The sequence below is a fragment of the Carya illinoinensis genome, chromosome 4 (assembly GCF_018687715.1).
Source record: "Carya illinoinensis cultivar Pawnee chromosome 4, C.illinoinensisPawnee_v1, whole genome shotgun sequence".
In the NCBI taxonomy this organism is placed as follows: domain Eukaryota; kingdom Viridiplantae; phylum Streptophyta; class Magnoliopsida; order Fagales; family Juglandaceae; genus Carya; species Carya illinoinensis.
The window spans coordinates 42,191,338-42,212,463 of NC_056755.1; the positions used below are offsets into that span (position 1 = coordinate 42,191,338).

The 21,126-nt window shown below is 35.3% G+C and overlaps 3 protein-coding genes across 4 annotated transcripts; 1 reads left to right on the forward strand and 2 right to left on the reverse strand.

The window, feature by feature from the left end:
* The first annotated feature begins 5,044 nt into the window (after nt 1-5,044).
* LOC122306526 (secreted RxLR effector protein 161-like) lies at nt 5,045-5,725 on the forward strand. The gene has a single exon (XM_043118953.1). It carries the CDS (start codon nt 5,045-5,047, stop codon nt 5,723-5,725), a length of 681 nt encoding a protein of 226 aa, XP_042974887.1.
* A 3,027-nt stretch (nt 5,726-8,752) lies between these two features.
* LOC122306777 (photosystem II reaction center W protein, chloroplastic-like) lies at nt 8,753-9,732 on the reverse strand. The gene is made up of 2 exons (XM_043119288.1): nt 9,546-9,732; nt 8,753-9,258 (listed from the first exon to the last, which is right to left on the reverse strand). The coding sequence occupies exons 1-2, from the start codon at nt 9,640-9,642 to the stop codon at nt 8,939-8,941; spliced, it is 417 nt and encodes a 138-aa protein (XP_042975222.1). The 5' UTR covers nt 9,643-9,732; the 3' UTR covers nt 8,753-8,938.
* An 850-nt stretch (nt 9,733-10,582) lies between these two features.
* LOC122308491 (probable galacturonosyltransferase 6) lies at nt 10,583-17,756 on the reverse strand. Of its 2 annotated transcripts, none has more exons than XM_043121847.1 (8): nt 17,340-17,756; nt 17,147-17,181; nt 16,705-16,749; nt 16,411-16,608; nt 14,333-14,658; nt 13,748-14,105; nt 12,182-12,703; nt 10,583-11,205 (listed from the first exon to the last, which is right to left on the reverse strand). In XM_043121847.1, the coding sequence occupies exons 1-8, from the start codon at nt 17,449-17,451 to the stop codon at nt 10,930-10,932; spliced, it is 1,872 nt and encodes a 623-aa protein (XP_042977781.1). In that variant the 5' UTR covers nt 17,452-17,756; the 3' UTR covers nt 10,583-10,929. The 2 variants fall into 2 exon arrangements, with proteins under 2 accessions (XP_042977781.1, XP_042977780.1); XM_043121846.1 differs by having other exon boundaries at nt 14,333-14,670.
* Between the last annotated feature and the right edge of the window lie 3,370 nt (nt 17,757-21,126).

Below are 21,126 nucleotides of genomic sequence, written 5' to 3' on the forward strand. Positions count from 1 at the left end.
CCGCCCCGCACAGGCCGAGGGCAGGGCCCCCCGCCCCGTAAGAAGGGGAACTGCGGAGGTGGGGGACGAAGGGGGCTCAACCCCGCTCTGTAAATCCCCCGCCCCGCCCCTGCATATATAAGGCCCCCTCCATCCCCCTGCATAGATAAGGCCCCCTCAAATTAACAGCAGCTCAAACCAGAAAACCAAAGAGTTTTCGAGCGGCGGCTTACAGAGATGGAGAAAGGTGGCGGCTGGAAGCTGGTTACGGTGGCAGAAAGACGCTCGTGCGGCAGTGCACTAGAGCAGAGCGAGCAAAGAAGGGAGACACAGTGCGGCCAGAAGCGACGGAAGGCAGTGTGGTGGCTATCGGTTTCACGTTGGCTGGCAGTGGGCTAGTTGGAGGTTGGTGATCTGTACAATTCCTCTGTTTAGGAAACTAGAAAACAGAGTGTTTCCGTGGAGGACAAAATGGTGGGCGTGGAGGTGGTTTTCGAAGTTGTGCCGAGACTGGTGGGCAACGTGGAGGACAGAATGGTTCGAGTGGTTTCCGTTGTGCAAGGCTCTGAGAGTCCGCGGAGCTGAAGTTCATGGTGCTGTTGCTGCATAGAAGCGAGTTGTTCTTAACGCTCGCGGCGCTTAGAAGCTAGGACCCAAGTGCTTTTGACATGGGTTGGACACTCTAATCCTCGGCTTTTACAACAAGTCCTGCACCGCATGTGAACGCAGTCCTTCTTGGCTTGGTTCCCGCAGTCCTGGCAGCTTATCCCTCCACCTGCGGACCTCATCATCATGAACGCTTTTGACATGCGTAGAGATCTTGCTGTTAGGAGTGTATGTTGGCGGAGGGCGGGCGGCTAGAGGTCCACCCCCGCACCCCCGTCAGCGGACGGGGTACCCCGCCCCCGCATGGACGGGGGCGGAGTCCGAAGAAAAAATCCCATCCCCCGTTCATGCGGGGGCCCGGGGGCGGAGAAGGGGTGGCCCCGCCCCGTAGGGGGCGGGTAGCACCCCTATTAAATACATGTATTAAATTTTATTAAATGTTATATGCATGTTATTATTGTTAAATACATCTATTAAATTTTATTAAATGTTATATGCATGTTATTATTGTTACATACATGTATTAAATTTTATTAAATGTTATTTGCATGATATTATTGTTAAATACATGTATTACATTTTATTAAATGTCATATGCATATTATTATTACATACATAAAATACATGTATGAATTGGCTCTTCTTATCATGTTATATATAATTATTTATCCAATATGGACAAATGATTTTCATTAAAATTAAAGAAAAACTTGGTTGCCCAAAGGTACAAGATTTTCTTCAATTTTGGTGAACAATCATTAAATTCCATAGTAAGGTGGATATGATAGAGTGAACAATTTTGTGTGTCAAGATCTACTCCCAAAGGAGGGTTTTGATGACACTACTAGTTCATCCATCAAAAGAAAGGTTGGAGGGAACAATTGTATGTCAGAGTTTACTCCCAAAGGAGAATTCTGATGATACACTTAGTTCATCCACAGAATTTAATATTGGTGAGAACACTTTGTGTATCAAGATCTACTCCCAAAGGAGGGTTTTGATGACACTACTAGTTCATCCATAATTATTTAAATTCTGATTATTGTTTATAAGTGTCTAACTCAAAGCATTATGTGACGAATATTTTCTTGCAGTAAATGTACCGACATCATTACATTCACAAACTTCATCAGTTCCTGTTTTGAATGGCTCTAATTTTTCTGAGTGGGTTGAGCGAGTCAGATTCACCTTAGGGGTCTTTGACCTGGACTCATCCCTTACAAGTCCAAAAACCCCACCCCTCACTGAAGAGAGTAATAGGAATGAGAAAGAGTCATTCAAGCAGTGGGAGAGATCAAACAGGCTGAGTATAATGTTCATGAAAATGACCATATCTGAAAATATTAAAAATTCACTCCCTAGTGTTGAGAATGCCTAAAGTTTTTTGAAAAATACTGAGGAGAGATTTAAGTCTGCAGATAAGTCTTTAGCAGGAACACTGATGGCTAGACTTACCACCATGAAATATGATGGAGCCAAAGGAATGCAAGAGCATATCCTTGAAATGACAAATATTGCCGCCAGATTACAAACCCTGGGAATGAAAGTAGAGGAGTCCTTTATTGTTCAGTTTGTTCTGAACTCTTTGCCACCTCAGTATGGTCCATTCCAGATGCATTATAATTCTATTAAGGATAAATGGAATGTGAATGAGCTGGCAAGTATGGTAGTTCAGGAGGAAGTAAGACTGAAACAACAAGGGCATTACTCTGCTAATTTTGTGACCAAAGAAGCTGGAAAGAAAAAGCACCATTATAGTAAAAAGAAACAAATTGGACCACCAAGAGGAAAGGAGCCTGGAAATGTTAATCAGGTTCAACATAGTAGTACCAAATGCTACTGGTGTGGGAAAAATGGACACATGAAATCTGAGTATCAGAAACGTAAGGCTTGGTTTGAAAAGAATGGTAAGCCTCTTGCCCTTGTATGTTTTGAATCAAACCTTGTAAATGTTCCTACTAATTCTTGGTGGTTAGATTCAGGTGCTAATGTTCATGTTTCTATAACCATGCAGGGATACCTTACAAGCCAAACACCAAGCCCCAGTGAGCGATTCATTTTTATGGGAAACAAGAATAAGGCTGAAGTTTTGGCCATAGGGACTTTTCGTTTAGTTTTGAGTACTGGTCATTGTTTAGACCTTCATAACACAGTTTTTGTGCCTTCTGTGAGGCGTAATTTAATTTCCCTTTCTAGACTGGACTCTGATAGTTATTCCTTTTCATTTCACAACGGTAGTTTCAATTTGTTCAGAGACTCTTCATCTATTGGTTCTGGTTTTCTTTCCGATGGTCTTTATCGACTTTGTCTCGATAATACATTTATTCATAATACCTATACTCATAACTATGAAATGTGTATTGGAATTAAAAGAAACATGATGAATGAACATTCTTATGACTTGTGGCATAAGAGATTGGGGCACATCTCCAAAGAAAGGTTAGAGAGATTAGTAAAAGAAGGGATACTTCCGCATTTAGATTTTACTAATCTTGAAGTATGTGTGGATTGCATTAAAGGAAAGCAAACCAAACATACTAAAAAATGTGCCACAAGAAGTAAAGAGCTTCTTGAAATAATTCACACAGATATATGTGGACCATTTTCTACTGAATGTTTTGGTAGAGAAAAATATTCTATCACCTTTATAGATGATTTTTCACGGTTTGGATATATCTATCTGCTACATGAGAAATCTCAAGCTGTTTCAGTACTTGAGGTATTTCTCATGGAGGTGGAAAGGCAGTTAGATAGAAAGGTGAAAATCATCAGATCAGATCGAGGTGGAGAATACTATGGAAAGTATGACGAATCAGGTCGTAACCCTGGCCCATTCGCCAAACTTCTTGAACAACGTGGCATTGTTGCACAGTACACGATGCCAGGGACGCCACAACAGAACGGTGTTGCTGAAAGGCGTAATCGGACTTTATTGGATATGGTCAGAAGTATGGTAAGTAATTCTACCTTACCCAAATCATTGTGGGGTGAAGCCATTAAGACGGCAACTTACATCTTAAACCGGGTTCATAGTAAGTCAGTTTCAAAAACTCCTTTCGAGCTATAGACTGGTAGGACACCAAGTTTAAGACACATGCATGTTTGGGGTTGCCCAGCAGAAGCGAGACTTTACAACCCACATAAAAAGAAATTGGATCCTAGAACAATAAGTGGGTACTTTATTGGCTACCCAGAGAGATCCAAAGGATATAGGTTTTACTGTCCTAATCACAGTCCGAGAATAGTGGAAACAGGAAATGCCAAATTCATTGAACTTGGCAAAATCAGTGAAAAAATAGAACCTAGAGAAGTGATCATTGAGGAAGTACGAGTAGATGTCCCCATACCCACATCCTCAGAAAAGATAATAGTTCCTCTGATTGATCATCACAGTGATACATTGGAACAAGAAAATGATCACCCATCTCAAAATGATAATATCACTAATGAACTAAGTTCGGAGTTACCAGAACAGATAGTCTTAAGCAGATCTCAGAGAGATCGGAGACCTGCTATTTCAGCAGACTATGTGGTATACCTCCAAGAATCTGAATTTGACATTGGGACAAGTGAAGATCCACTAACATTTTCACAAGCTATAGAGAGATGTGATTCTAGTAAATGGATCGATGCCATGAAAGAAAAGTTGAAATCCATGGATCAAAATCAAGTTTGGGATCTCGTTGAATTGCCTAAAGGGTATAAAAGAGTCGGGTGTAAATGGGTCTTTAAGACCAAACGCGACTCTAAAGGCAACGTCGAACGACATAAGGCCAGACTTGTTGCTAAGGGTTTCGCCCAAAAAGAAGGCATTGATTTCAAAGAGACCTTTTCTCCAGTATCTAAAAAGGACTCTTTCAGAATCATTATAGCATTGGTGGCTCATTTTGATTTAGAGTTACACCAGATGGATGTGAAAACAGCTTTTCTAAATAGAAGTTTGGATGAAGTGGTCTACATGGAGCAGCCAGAGGGCTACTCAGAAAAGGGCAAAGATCACCTAGTATGTAGGCTTAAGAAATCAATATACGGGCTTAAGCAAGCTTTCCGACAATGGTACTTAAAGTTCAATGATACCATTACTGCCTTTGGATTTAAAGAAAACATCGTTGATCGATGTATATACCTAAAGGTCAGTGGGAGCAAGTTTATATTTTTTATCCTATATGTTGATGATATCTTGTTGGCTAGTAGTGATCTTGGCTTACTTTATGAAACCAAGGGTTTTCTATCGAAGAATTTTGAAATGAAAGATATGGGTGAGGCATCCTTTGTGATCGGAATTGAAATCTTCCGGGATCGAAAACAAGGACTGTTGGAATTGTCTCAGAAAAATTACATAGAAAGAGTTCTTGAGAGATTTGGCATGAAAAGTTACTCATCAGTTGATACTCCGATATCAAAAGGTGATAAGTTTAGCCTATAACAATGTCTTAAAACTGAGTGGGAGCGTAAAGAGATGACAAAAATCCCCTATGCTTCGGTTTTGGGGAGTTTGATATATGCACAGATTTACACAAGGCCAGACATCAGTTTTGCAGTTGACATGCTTGGGCGTTACCAGAGTAACCCAGGGATGTCTCATTGGAAAGCAGCAAAGAGGGTATTGCGATATCTGCAAGGAACTAAGGATTACCAGCTTACCTTTAGGAGAACTGACAACTTAGAGGTAACTGGATACTCAGACTCTGATTTTGCCGGTTGTTTTGATAGTAGGAAATCTACTTCTGGATATGTTTTCCTACTAGCCGGTGGAGCGATCTCATGGAAAAGTATGAAGCAAACTATCACTACTTCATCAACAATGGAGGCTGAGTTTGTGGCATGCTTTGAGGCCACAGTGCATGGTTTATGGCTGAGGAACTTTATCTCAGGGCTTGGAGTTGTTGACTCTATAGAAAGGCCACTGAGAATTTATTGTGATAATTCCTCTGCAATTTTTTTCTCCAAAAATGATAGGCATTCTAAAGGTGCTAAACACATGGAGCTCAAATACCTAAGTGTCAAGGAGGAAGTACAGAAACAGACAATGTCCATAGAACATATTCGTACTACGCTTATGATAGCAGACCCATTAACAAAGGGTCTAGTAGTGAAACAGTTTAAAGAACATGTTGACAGAATGGGTCTTATGATGTAAACATGTTATTGAGCTCGTAGATCTTTTATTTTTATTTTGGACACTTAATGATATCTATTATGGTTGTTTTGTTTCTATTTTCTTGTCTTTCCAATTCTTTGTACATTGAATGGTTTGGAAGAATGGTGACAAGATAATATCTGCAACAAACATGAATTGGAACCCAAGGCATTACGATATTAGCCTTAATTATCCCAATTAAAGATCATGTAAAATTGGTTGCTGGTGTTGTGGTACATGGAAGGGAATTTGTTGATTATATAACAAAGGACCGCCATGACTCGCATCAGTAGTTGATTTAACATTGATATTACAGAACTCATGTAAACATACTTTGAGTTATGAAAGTTTCAGGAAATGAATTTGCGCAATATGGTTAATTTCCTGTAATAAACTCATAAACGGAAAATATTATTTTATGGGCGTATGGGCCAAGTGGGAGAATGTAAGAGTTTTATTTAAACTCTATGTCCTACACACCCATTTTAATAGAATTTGAAATAGTTCAAATCTATCAGATTAAAGATGAGTGATAACGGGATAAGAAAAATCCTAAGAGATAAGATTAAAACTCTATCTCTAATTATAGTCAAATACAAACTCTTAGATTTCTTGATGGTCAGAAATCTATAAATAGTACTGAGGAATTAAAGGGTTCTCACCTACAATATTAGAGTGCCTTTTGCCATCGTGAAACACTTATGAGGCGAAGTTGCTAGGGTGATCCTTCTCTCATAGTCAAATTTAATTCTTCATCAAATTGGTGGAAAAAGGTACGTATTATTCATCATTATTTATTATAGATCATATAAAATTAAAGATCTATTTATTAACGTTCATGTTAAAATATTTAACATGGAGATGACGGCTCTGAGAGAGGTGGCCCACCTTCTTAATCGTTTTTACCCTCTTTGTTCCTTCCATTTCGGGTGCTATATACGTTCTGCCCTTTGGGTAGAGATGAATTCTAGGCCGTCGATTAGCTGTGGGTCCCAACTACTTTTAACGTGCGTGATTCCTTTTGAATGGCAGCACGGGAACAATAACTAGATTACCATTTGATTCATTTCCTTCTTGTTAACACAGTTGGGAAGTGAATAAAAAGTAAAAGGAAAATCGACGTTTGTTACCCTGAATTTTACTCTATTTCTATCGCACGTTCTAAATTACTCCTTATTTAATTCAAGTAGTTGATTTAAAAACTTTATTCAAATGGTTCAAATTAATTGGTGCGAAATCGAGAATAATACATTTATGATGAAGAGTAGCTTGTTAAAAACTCTTAAATGCTTTAGCTTAAAAAAAATAATATTATAAAAGTTTCACAAATTTATGTCATTTCACGGCAAACTTCAGATTATAAAATTAATTTTATTATAAAATAAATCTAATATATATGAAATTCATTAAGAGTGACTTTGCTTTTGTAAAATCTATTTGAAGCACTTTTCATAGAAACTATTTGTTATTTTGATGCCAATGATTTGATATTACGTTAAAGAATAATAAATAAATGAGAATCCAAATAATGATAAACAATATTTCTTAATGTGTTTATCTTTATTGATACTTAAGCTTGTTTTGTAAGAATAAATTGAAGAGGAAAAATGAGTCATCTCTAACACACAGTGACAGTTTGGACCTCGGTTGGTGTTGTTTGAAGTTTGCAATGTGTGTTTGGAGTGGCACTACGACATTCTTATGTACCCCGTTGCAATAAATGGAAGATAAATATAACAAATATAAATAGGGAACAAGACACAAAAATATACCTAATTGGACACAATGCCTACGTCTATAGGTCGTTTGGGATGCAAATTTACTATAAATGGACATTTTATATTTTCTCATGATTTCTCGTGGCTCATTATACAAATCATAAAACTGGAGTTTCTTGTTTAGATGTTACATAAGCTCTCTCTCTAGTCGCTTGAAGTCCAAAAGAAGAAAATCTAAAAAGTTTCCGAATCTTTAATCTCAGATCCCTTTTATTAAGTCTCTGTTAGTAGTTGGTGAAAAAGTCAGCTTTATGTCACTTCTTATTTTTCTCTTATTTTTTCCATTTTCTCATCACCTCCTCTATTTTCCCTTTAGGCTTTAAAACATTTTCCCTTCCTCAGCTTTTATCCTCTTATTTCCTTCTCTCTCTCTTCCTTTCTGATGAGACCCCTCCTTTGGGCTGGGCTTGGATACCATATCGGGCCAAGGGTATTTTTACCCCTTTCAATACTATTTATGTAGTTGGTTGTACACGAATTCAAATGGGTGTTTCCTTGAATTCCTTCCTAGTTGTTTCAATTTTGAGGTTCACATGTCACCAAAATGGAACAAATTTGAGTTGTTTGAAACAATCGGGCAGTCGGTCAATATCATTTAAGCCAAAACTCAAGATTAAGATTCGGGTCAAACATGGTTTTCGTCTGTGCAAGGCATTGGTTTAAAACCAATGGTTTTGAACCAATGAACGTTATATTCTCCGAAGTTGAAAACTTTGTCATACTTGAAAACAACGAAAGCACCTCTTCTTCCACCTAAATAGATTAATTCTATCAATCTTAATATGCTATTATTGATATGGTATATTATGGTTATCTTTCCCTAAGGAAAAACACAAGTAGGTTTCAATTTCCTATCGTTAGCTCATATTCGTGTCAACTAGATAAATTTAAATAAGGATGAAATAGATAATATCAATGCTATTCTTCATTTTAGATTTTAACAATTCTAATTAAACTTATTGATTTAATATATTTTTAATAACTTTAAATGTCTACAACTTAATGAACAATCATTCAAAATAGAGAAATACTTTAGTCACAAATGAATTATACAAAAGTAAATCCACAAACTGACGTGATTTAATATAATATGTTAGATTATAAAGTTATTTTTAATGTAAAATAAATCTATACGTATCACGTGAAGTCACGTCAATTTGCGAGTTTACCTTTGTGTAATATTTTTATGTCTGTAGCAGTTCTCTTCACAATATATAGCATATAATACATGTAATTAGAAATGACAAAATTTAAGAAGAATAATAACATTTTTTATAAACAGCAAAGAAACAAGTAAACACACTTGAAAACACAAGGCAGTTTTACTACAACAGCACATAAGGTAGTTTTAGTTTTAGTACAGGGCAGAGGAAAGGCCAAAACTCTTCCTACCTTTTTTATACATACGATTTCTTCAAAGAAAACTTTGGCTGAATTAGAGGGACAATCCCGATTCCTCATCCTCTTCAAGAGTAGATGTGTAAATGGTATAGAAAGACCAGATGAGACCAAACACACCAAGCAGGATCCAGCCCAGAAGGTTGTTGCTCAGACCAAAGGGAAGACCTGTCCCCTCAGTGTTCAGTCTCTCGTCCACCAGAGCCATGGCCACAGGGCTTGACATGGTTGCTGCGCAGGCTGCCGCCATCAGTGACGCACCCATCCCCATCTTTGATCCACTTTCCTGTATTATTCTAGGCTTCCCCTCCATGGAACATCTCACTCTCCCGCCCATCTTCGCCATTGCTGGCAACGCTGGAACCATTTACATGCATTTAACAGATCAAATTGCTTTGCACTTTGCACTTAGCATAACCATTAATTCTTAAACCGACTATTTTTCTTCTATGTAATGAAAATTTAAAGGATACTCATATATTTGTAATTTTCTTTTCTCAGTCCATGTCCCTACTTCGATAAGCAAAAAATTTTATGAACTCATATGAACGAACCTAAAGAAACTGCAAGATTGTTGATTGAAAAGCATGGAATGTTCTTATAATCAGGAAAGAAAATTAAGAACAGGTGAGAACTTATCTTACCAAGAACAGGTGAGGATTGAACCCCTGCCAATGGCTTGTATACGAGATCCGTGCGGGTTACTGAGGAAGTGGGAGTGCCAGAAATGATGGTTGCCATTTCTATTCAATATTTGGTAGGAAATGGATCGGAAAATGAAATTGTTTTTTTGCAGAAACAGTCCTTCTGTGGCGTCTTTGTTTACCAAATTCAATGATATTAATATTGGTCCCAAGCCTGTCGCAATGCACAACAGAAACTTGGATGGATAAGTAGGCCCTCAGATATCCCCTATCCGCAGAAACCCAACCAATTTTTTCCACGTGTCACACAATCCTTGACAATGCTCTCGAAAGCCCAAAATTTGTCCAGTTTGTTAGCGAAAGAAGGGAAAATCTGATTGCATCAATGTGTCACTATCTGATTGAATAGAAAATAGATTTTAATAAAAATAATACCAATTTAAATTTTGAGTATAAAAATAATAATATTGATATACAAATTTATTTGTATTTAACAAAATTTAAAAAGATTAAGATTGCATTTAAGCAATGAGATAATTTTAGATATTTTATAAAATAATAATGAAAAAATAATAATATAATGGTAAATAGTAATAAAAAATAAGTTAAAAATAATAATAAAATAATAAATAATAGTGAAATATTATGATACCCTACCGCACAAATGGAACCTAAAGCATTATGCTTTCAAAATTTTCGGAAAAAACAGACTTTTTAATCAGCCATTATACACCAGCTCTGCTGAAGAATCACGCAGGGTCGGCCTTTTATCATTAATTTTCTTTTCTGATTGCTCTTGGTAACAACGGCTCCATTGAAAAGGGTCCGGGTCGAGCTATTTCAGTCAATTGGCTATCATTCAGTGTTGTGTAGCTTCATTCAGTGGGAAAACACAAAGCACACATGCGTACAAATAGACAAGATAATAGCTGGCACAACATTTAGGCTCATGAGACTTTGAATTTAACCGACGAGTGAACTTGTTCTCAAAGGCAGAAAGAGCATTCATTAGGCTTGTATGGAGGATGCATAATTACTGAATAAATGAAAAGATACCAAAGTAAATCTGTGTATTGTAAGTGTAAGGTGCTTGGAATCAAGTAGAGATTCTCAATTATGTACATGCAATAAGTAACCATCAAGTGGAGTATCTCAACTACAAGAAGGGGCTCTTATTTCATTCCAGATACTGCTGCTAATTGATTCAAAACTTCTAGAAGACGGCAGCCCGAAAATTTTGGCAAATAATTGAGCTTAACTTTACAAGAAGAATTCTATAAGAAAAAGAAAGAATCGTGGGAACTAGTATAGATTCTAGAACAAGAAGCAACTAATTATGTGGGCATGTGTCGGTGTATACCACCAGTCATGTGCAATATTTTGCCTAGGCATGGATATTGCACTGTTGCAAATAAGGGTGATCATATTGTATATGCTGGCTCCAATAACCCTTATACCTCCCAATTGCAATGTCCAACCATGGCTTCATAACTCCATCGTAGTGTATCACTGCTGCCTGCTCGATGTCACCTCGTCTGACAGCTGAGTCATAACCCAGCCCTAAGACATGCCATCGCCTGTCCAAAGCCATTGTCTTATTATAGAAAGTAATCCAACCTAAGGGCAGACTCCCAGCCTTCCACAATGGCCTCTTATAACCCTGCAAACGATGACCACCCAGTGAAAACAAGTCTTAGAATAAGCTTCTTAATATACATGAATGGAAATGGAGGTGCATTGTATACAGTAACCCTTGTATTATTGATTATTATTATTATTATTATTATTACTATTATACATAGGAAAATGATTCGATGTCAAGATACAATAAATTCATATTCTTTACCTAAATTAAAAAAATCAATTTACAAGACATTCGATATAAAAATAAGGTTATATTGACATTTTTCAAGTCTCATTAACCTCTCACAAAAGAGGAATGATACAAATTACATGATCCAAGTCATTAAAGAATTCTAATTTACATTTCCATATAGATGATCTGAAATTTTTTTCATACCATAACTTTCCATATAACTTGTACAAATGAACAAGAAAGCTGAGGCACCATCATCAATTACTTCTTTAATATCTTTTGCAAATAGGACTCCACCAATATTTTAAGTAATGTAGAGCATATATTTAAGGAAGGGATAAAAAGAAAAGTATCATTCAAAGCAAAAACATGGTTGATAACGATTGTGTGAAAATATATTATTATCCTAGGTTTTTTGTTAATTCATACAAATTTTAATAAAGTAAATACACGCATAATATATTTCTTACAACTAAAAGTCCTATATGATACTTTCTGAAACAAATGAAGTTTGCTCCTCAAAAAAATCATATATAATAAGAATTATGCATATAAGCAATTTATGTAGCGACTATCTGGGAAGCTTGCCACAGAACAAATTCATGAAAGGAAAAAAAAAAGTACACAGGCCAGAGAAAAATCTCCATAAGAAAGAAGATACATCAGCGAATGCCATAAATAAATACATAGATAACAGACATGATCATAACTGAAGAAGACTTGGCAATTGTGGATGTGTTCCAAATGACAACAGAGAGAACATAAAATCCACAATATATAAGCATGCAAGAAAATGCAAGGAAAAGTGTAAAACATTTACCAATTGCAAGTATTTATGGTAGACAGCAGTTAAATTTTGTCTTCTCCATTCCCGTAGATCAAACAAATTCATCCCAAATGCCCATGTGCATGCATTGACATAAAACCTCTTTGCAATAAGTGGATCTGAAAAATTGATGAGCATATCCATCCGACGGAATAGAGCTTCACTTACATGACAAGTTTCAACTGCTCCATTTACCTTACCCTTCATATCAACACTCCATAGTTCAGTTAGATCCCTTTGCACCACCACATCATGGTCGAAAAGCACAATCTTATGCAATGCTGGAAAGGCATCTGGAAGATAGAAACGGAGGTGGTTCAGTTCAGAAGTATATCTTGGGTCACGAGCACTTTGCTTCGTCAATGTCATATGATACTTGGTGGAGAACCATTCAAAATCATTCATGCTCTGGATCTGGATAGTGGCTTTGCCAGGAGGATTCAGTAAGAACCACATTGAGATTGCTGGGAGATTGAGAGAATCAGTAACCACATGGAAAACAATTTTCTCCGATTCCTGTAAATTGTTCAGCACAAATGAAGTTCAGATTTTCTGAAAGCTATTAAAAACTGGCACACATCATGACAGCCAATTTGAATAACCTCCCGTGCAGGTATCCATAGCAGCTTATCCACAGAAATGGAGTGCGTACACATGTGACAGAACCATTGAGTCTGATATCCAAGTAGCAAGATGTTGAATTACAATCCCCCGAGTTTGATATGAAAGTAGTGAAAGATTAAATGATAACCAATGTTACCTCCACACACACCCCCCCCCCCCCCCCCCCCCAAAAAAAAAAAAAAAAACCCAAAAAAAAAAAAAAAAAAAGTAATGACTGGTTCGGGGATCAACCAAAGATAGACAGTAACTGTAAGCTCTATTGTGTCTCTGTTTAGGGTAAGGGGGATACTCATTCCCGTTACAGTTAATTGGTCATCCCAAAAAATAAGTCCTATGCAGATCTAAACACTGGGAGTACTATGTTATCGTTGATGCTGGGATGAATATGTTACACTCAACAGGGATCACCTAACTCATTTGCCTCACCATTTATTCTTTTCTACTTTTTATTTTTTATTTCTCGTCCTTTTCTTTTTTTTTTTCTTCACTTTCTTCCTTTTCTTGCCACTCCCTTTTTTGGTCCTTTGGATCTTCATTTGACATGCAGCACGTGCCATGCAAAACTGAAACTGAGATTCAAGGCAAGCTGCAGCAGGAAGAGGTTGGCTATGCACCATAAAGTTAAGAAAGCGACATAGTCGATTATAGGTCCAACATTGGATTGACACGAATTTGTCTAACTCAGGTCAGGTGAGGGTTGGGAGATTTTTAACTGTCATACATGGCAGCTTAGATTCAAATTCACAGTTAGACTATATTGGAATAAGCGCAAGGAACATTAATCGAGCACATTAATCACTGATGTGAGCAAGTGTCCAATCCAAAAATTTGATAACTTATAATCGATTTTTGCTTTCTTTCAGCAATGCCACAAATTATTGACAGACAAATCAAAACCAACAAAATCATAGTGCAGAAAAAGCTGAGGCTGTGTACCATGGCAGTGGAGATAGTGGAGTTCACAACAACTGCACAAGCCAGAACATTGTCAGAGAAAACAGCATAATGATGTAGCTCTGTATCTTGCAACCGTTTTTGGTTGGGGAACTGCCTCTCCTCGGGCTGCAGGGCAAAGTATTCTGCAGTCAGCCGCATAGAAAGGCAATGAAGGCCTTTTGGAGTTGTCCTTGCAGCCAGGTGAATAAGATATGTTGCTTGATTCTTCTGCGACTGAACCAGCTCTTCAGCATTTAGAGTCATAGCACGGAGTTTAGTGACCATAGCAGCACAGTCGGGGAAAACATGGCTAGCTTTCGATAATGAAGCCTCCATGTATCTCATTTTCTGCAAAGAACTGCAAATTTCAATGGTTTTAGATAAAATAAAAATAAACCAAAATTATTTAAACCCTTTTCTGCTTGAATGTTTTTCATAAGTTCTAGATTAAAAAATCGCTACATGCTTATTTACTTATCTAAAAAAAGAAAACTGATCAGGATTTCAAATTCCACTTCCATATCCAGTTAAATCAAAATATGATCGTACGCTAAAAGTGACGAATAAAAATCACTGGTTTTATACCTCCTTGAAATTTTTGAATCCTTGGTCGCTTGACCAACTGCTCGTTCCACCTCTCTAATCCGCTGTTTCAATTCTTTCACTAAGTGGGAGTTGGTGCCCGGTGGTGCAAAATTCAAGTATGCTTGGGCTCTAATCACTTGATCTTTCATCTCTGTTACCATCTCATTCATCCCTTTCTGTGACTGAGATTGTATGTTATGATCATGCCAGACTCTTGTTTGATTAGATTGCCCATCTTTCATCTCTTTAATCTCCTTACTGATCATTCTCCGATATCGAGAGGATGCATTTTGATCGTCTTCAACCGTAGTTTGATTAGAATGCTCCTGCAACCAAACCTAAATTAAAGAACAGAGGTAAAGGGTACTGCCAGTGTTCTATTCAACTCGAAGACTATGAACAGAGACCCATGCTTGAATATACCAAGGTATATTACATCACACAAATAAATATTTCGACAATTAAACTTACAATTACTTCCTTGATCCCCATTTTTTTGATACTATATCTTGTTTCAATGATTCCTAGTTCAATCCCCACAGCAAAAGCTTTGACACATTAACTAAATGGACAACCAAAAATGTGCTCGAATGTATCAGCATGAAAATCTTCATTGCTAAACGGTCCATCTTAGGGCCGAAGATCTAGTGGTCCCAGTACATTATACCTTCAAATATCACATCAACGCAACTAATTGAACTAATAAATTATAAAGGAAATTAGGGGACATAAAACCTTACAAAATAATCAAAGAATCGATGTAACCCGTGATTACTTGAATAAGAACATTCCTATCGAATCCCAAAATTGTGAGGTCTTAATGAATTATCTAGTACATGGAGTCAAGATCCAAATTCGTATTGAGTGATTTAACCTCTTATGTGCATCAGGGGTAGAATTACATTGTCAAGCAAGCAGTGTCGCAAAAACAGTAAATCTGACAAAATTAAAATTGACAACGCTAATTCAAATAGACGAGAGGCAAAATAGCTCTAGAGCTGGAAAGAAAACCCTTTAACTAAAGAGAACAATGCAAACTGAAATTTCGAGTTGATCATACAGATTTAGCTAAAAAAATGGTTACTCATAATGCTCACCAACTCAAAAGATTACAAGTTTTCAGGCTTTAACATGCTCTTCCACAGAAAACACAGGAGGGTTAATTGAAGGCAGCCTTATCCCTACTGTCTTGTATCAGCAATAGAAATATGCATTGCAGTTCTGTCCTACCAAAAGCCACATTATATACTAAATCATAAGTCAGCTCATCCTTTTTCTTTGTCTCAACACGTCCTTGGCATTGTCCTTGTCCTTGCAGCACTCTTCACATAAATGATATCACTCCCCACCTTGACCATGAAAATTTTCAATTTGGGACTAATAAACTTTGGTCAGCAAAACCTAGATTGTTCTTTTTTCAAGTCATCAATACATAACACCAATGCCTAGTCCAGGATATGGAACATTATAAAATTGGCATCATATGGAGCACAACAAAAGGATGACCTTAGTTTATAGAAAAGAAAATTTCTTTCCACTATCTTTTTTTTTTCTTTTTTTTTTTTTTATTTATTGTCACCGAGTATCTGAAAACAAAAGTCCCGAATAATCCTGGGGGTGCACAGGCACTTAGCAAAGAGTTTACTGCAAGTGCACCTCGGATAATTCAATGAGAAGTTCCCACAGTCCAATGACCCCTAAAAATAGTTTGCACCCAAGGGAATTCAAACCTTAGACCTAGAGGGAGCATACCACCAAGACCAAGGCCCTTTCTACTATCTTTTTCTTTAATAGGTAATTGAAAACTTTATTAAATAATGTAAAGGTATGGCTAAGATTGTATACACATATATGTACCTTATTATATAGTGTACTACTGTACTACTAATAGCTTTATACCAATCATCACCTTTCTACAAGGTAAAATTCCTAAAAACTGATCTTTGAAACTAATTGCAAGGTCAATTATCCATGTACAAGGATATAGGTGCCAATGCAATAGTCTTTAAAGTATGATCATGATCAAAGTCACATTTTTCTCTAAAAATAAGATAAACTACTTGTACGAATATACATACCTTTTGACCCTCTGTGGTTGACGCTTTGCTCTGCTGAAATTTTTGAGCTTCTTTTCTTTCCAATAGGGTAGTCCGGTCTCCAGCATTTTCAGAATCCTGACTATTGGGATCCTCAATAGAACCATGATTTGCGCCAGAACCCAAGTACCTATCTTCGTAAACAACTTGTTTTGGCTCTTTCAAGTCTTCGCCCGATTCCTAGACAAAAATTATGGACCCAGATCCACATACATAAATATTAAGAAAAAAAAAAAAAGAAGCAATAATATCAACGAATAGTATTGCTTCAATCACCTGCTCGACTGCATTAAGCCACGAAGCAGCACCTGCCTTATATTTCTGCACCAAACAAATAAATTCAATCTTCAATCTCCATTTTAAAACACAGCATCCACACTCGATTCGGTTGGTTAAGAAAGACTCTTCACAGAAAACAAATTAATTATAAACATATAAAAATAAACTAAAATTATAAACCTTACATATACAATAGAAGTTCGTTTTTTCAAGTGATAAGTTCATAATTTTAGACTCCGAAGAACGTAAAACCTCCACTTTAGTGATCATAAGCATGCTTTCAATTTTCTTGGGAAAAACTAAGAAACAACACCAAATCACGAAATTCCATTGTTTCAGTTTCTTTCTTTTTCCTCGTTTTCTCAGCAACCAAATAGTGCATAACGAACACGAAACTTAGAAGGAAAAAAAAAAGGATTAAGAGAAGCAATATCCGTACAATATTCGATAAGTCCTCAACAAATTCTTCCCCTCCTGCAAAATGAAAAAAATAAAATAAAATCACAGATGCAGAGTCAATCACCATATGCATGTAAGTTCTCCAAATCAAATCACGTATAATCACACACGCAGAGACATAATTCAGTATATAATGCGTATATATACGTATAGTGAATGAAAACAAGCGATACCAATATGAGAGATATGTTTGAGCCTGCGGGAGAAAAAAATGATGGGAGCGAAAACGGTGACATAGAGAAGAGAGAGGATGAGAATCCTCTGGCATGGACGAATCAGCTTCATCAATGAGACCCGTAGACGACGAAAGTGTCTCCAAGTATACTTCTCCGAACGCACATTTCTGGGATTCAATATAACACTGGATTCCTCGCTTCAAGCACAAGGAACAGAGTGCGAGACCAAAAAAATAGGATAAGGGAAAGGACAAAAAAAAAACAATCTAGGGTTTCATATATTCCCTTTTTGTTTACTTCCAGTTAGAGAGAGAGAGAGTTTCAGAGGGTTAAAGAGATGCAGAGGATGGCAGCTTCGACCATGTTCGGGTCCTGGAGGGCAAGAGTTACTTTTTTTTCTTTCTTTATTTTGTTTTAAACTATAAATATATATATATATATAATATATATATATATATTTTAAGAAGATTAGAATTATGGCCTTTCCTTTATTTATTTTCCGGCGGTTTTGAATGATTATGAGGAAGATTATCTGTCCGACCTATAGGTTATAGGTATAGGTCGGGCACTATAGGCCCCGCTGGCAGTTCTTACTAATCGTTTTTGTATTTTTTAAATATTTAAAAAAAATTATAATATTATTAAAAAATATTTACTTTATCATTAAATAAAAATTTAAAAAATTAAATAAAAATATTTTATCATTATTTTTTTACTATTATTCATAGATAAGTTAAAATCATTATACTAAATATAACTGTGTAGGTTGTTTTGTTATATTTTAATCATTAGATCAACTTTTATTTTGTAAAATAATAAATTCAAAAATTAAGAGTGTAATATGTAACATGAGAAATGGTTTTTATCAAAACATGTCCTATTGACAATTTAAACCCAAAATTGGAGAAGCAATGGCAATCAAATAGCACTAGAAGAAGCACCTTTTGTGAACATGAAGAAAATTTCACTAGAAGGGGACCCACTTGAAACCATCATCTAACCATGTTTAACAATAGATTGGGCAATCAATTTCATATCAAAATCAATTGGCAATTCAAATATTGATATAGACCATTACCAACATTAACTCGTTTGGCAGCTTATATACCCCCTCATCAAAGTGCTTGATTGCATAGATGCACTCATGTATTTCATTTTGTTTTTATCCATTCAATTTATGAAAAGAGAAATGATATAGTCATAAAGAGATTTTATAAAAATAAATTTAAAAATTGACATAGCTTGATTATGTGATACGTTATATCTATTTTACAATAAAAATAAATTTACAAAATAATGTGATATAGTAAATTGAAAAAGCTCATTTTACTATTATATAGTGAAATATTATTCAATTCATTTATATAACAGACAATTACAACTTCTAATATGAGAAATACAAGCCAAATTTTAACTTTTTTAGCTCCCTAATACACAATTTTTTGTGGCTTTTTTTTGGATTTTTTTTCCTAATACAATCTAAAACAAAGTAAACCGAAAATACATGAAAAATACAAGAAAAAACCAAAATAAATCACAAAAAAAAATAGAAAATTGAAGTTGTATGGGCTCGTGAGGTACACGCGCTGCGCTAGGAAAATGGCGAGAAGCATATATAAAACGTCGGTGACCCTGGCCCCCAAAATAATCACGCGTGGCGGCAGAAAACCTCACTGGATGGAGGCATGTGGGAGTCACGCTCCAAACTTCAACTTGAGCATGTAGCTCTCGCGCTATCCTTTTCAGCAAACTTCTTTGCCCATCTGACAGATCAATGCATTGGACATCTAGTGGTGTGGTGCGTGTTTTCCCTTGATCTCAAGAGAGGTGCAAATCTAAGTTTTGTCCTCCTCAATCTAAAAAAACCAAGAAAAACAAAAAGAAGCCTAGAAAGAAGAGAGAGGGAGGAGGAGAGAAGGGATGAGTTTTGCTGAGTATATCGGCGTTGGAGTTTTTTATCTTTTTATATAGAGACATGATATTATCTCACAACAACGTATCACATTAATTTATAATATTTTTTTTATAGAATTTTTACGAAGATCTACCGGTTTCTTGTTTTATTCGAGATAAAGATAACTTTGTAAATATATGTATGAATTTAATTAATTGTAGAGGGGAATTAAAGTGCTAAAAATACTCAATCCGGGTCGAAAAGTCACACTTAACAGATCTCTAGGACACGAGAAAGGAGCTGCATGCATGTGCCATGAATCTTGGAAAAAGTAATTCACCTTAAATAAGTAATAATAAAAATATTATATTAATGTAAAGGAGTAATAATTCTTTATTAATGTTACTTCCATGTACATGTGACCCTAACATCTATAATATTGATACGTCTTGCAAAAAGAGGAAATATATATATTAATTTATATATATGTAAGTAGGTTTGAATTAATATATATAGCTAATTTTTATCATTTAAAAAGTATTAATGAATATTACATAAATATAATAGATGGAGACTTTTTTTTTTTTTGTAATTAGATCTCAATATAATAATAAAAGATATAAGATTCAAATAAACAAGTCACGTATAAATATTTTATAAAAAAATGAGTTCACTAATAAAAAATAATTTTTTTATATTTTTTTAAAATGAGATCTATTTTATTATAAAAGACTTATATAAAATTTATCTATTCAAAATTTGTTTAAATTATTTTACGTTTCGATATATGATATTATTGAGACGAATGGTCAAATATTTTATGAGAGAAGGGAATGGTATACATGAGTAGGTGTTAAGGTTGCCGAAAATCATGCCTAGATATACGACATGATAAGGTCAAATACCAGCTAGCTAGTTCAAACTTGCCAATGGACGCTAACTAGAAAAATGCTAAATGCTGTACCAACGTCACATAAGTTACACAAACCCATGCAATTCAATCCTTTTTGTTTTCTTTAAGAGAATATAATACTTAATTTGATTAATGAGTTAGGTTTTTTTGATGGTGAAAGGAGATGGCTTAGATGAGATGATTTTAAATAAAAGTTAGCTGTTGAATAAAATATTATTAGAATATTATTTTTTAATATTATTATTATTTTAAAATTTTAAAAAATTGAATTGTAAATTTAAAAATATTGAATTGTTTATTATATTTTATATGAGAATTTAAAAAATTATAATGAGAAAATAAGATAAGATGGATTAAGAGTATTTCTTAATTTAAACGGCCTCTTAATTTATAATGTGAAGGAATATCGTTGTTATATATCATGGAACACTTTGGCAATAATTTATTTAGTATTTAGAATAAACTTTTTGACTCTCTCTCTCCTCCTCCCTCTTAACTTGAACAAAAAACCAATGCAATGGAGATATAATAGGTCACTAATTTCTCTTCCAAAAATACTCAAAAATGTAATTAAGAAGTTATATTCATAAAAATAGGCAAAGTTTAGGTATACAAGTAATATATGCGAGAAACACCTAACTCGAAGTTACGATATAGAAAGTAGAAACAATTAAGATAAGGGATTGAGAGGACCAAAAAATTTAAAATAAAGCATAAAATTTTTTACTAAAGTAAAATGGTAATTGGGACTTATTCATTAGTATCAGCAATCGAAAAATAGACTATTTTTGGATCATAATATTTGACCCAATCAATAAAAAAATAAAAAATAAAAAATTAGATTTTTCTTTTATGAGTTGTTAGAGAAAAATCATTTCCATTTATAAAACTAAAAAAAAAATGAAAATATAGGTTTAGGTATCGTCTTTATTTAAAAACTGTAATACAGGTTTAGATAATTTTATTTTTAAAATTTT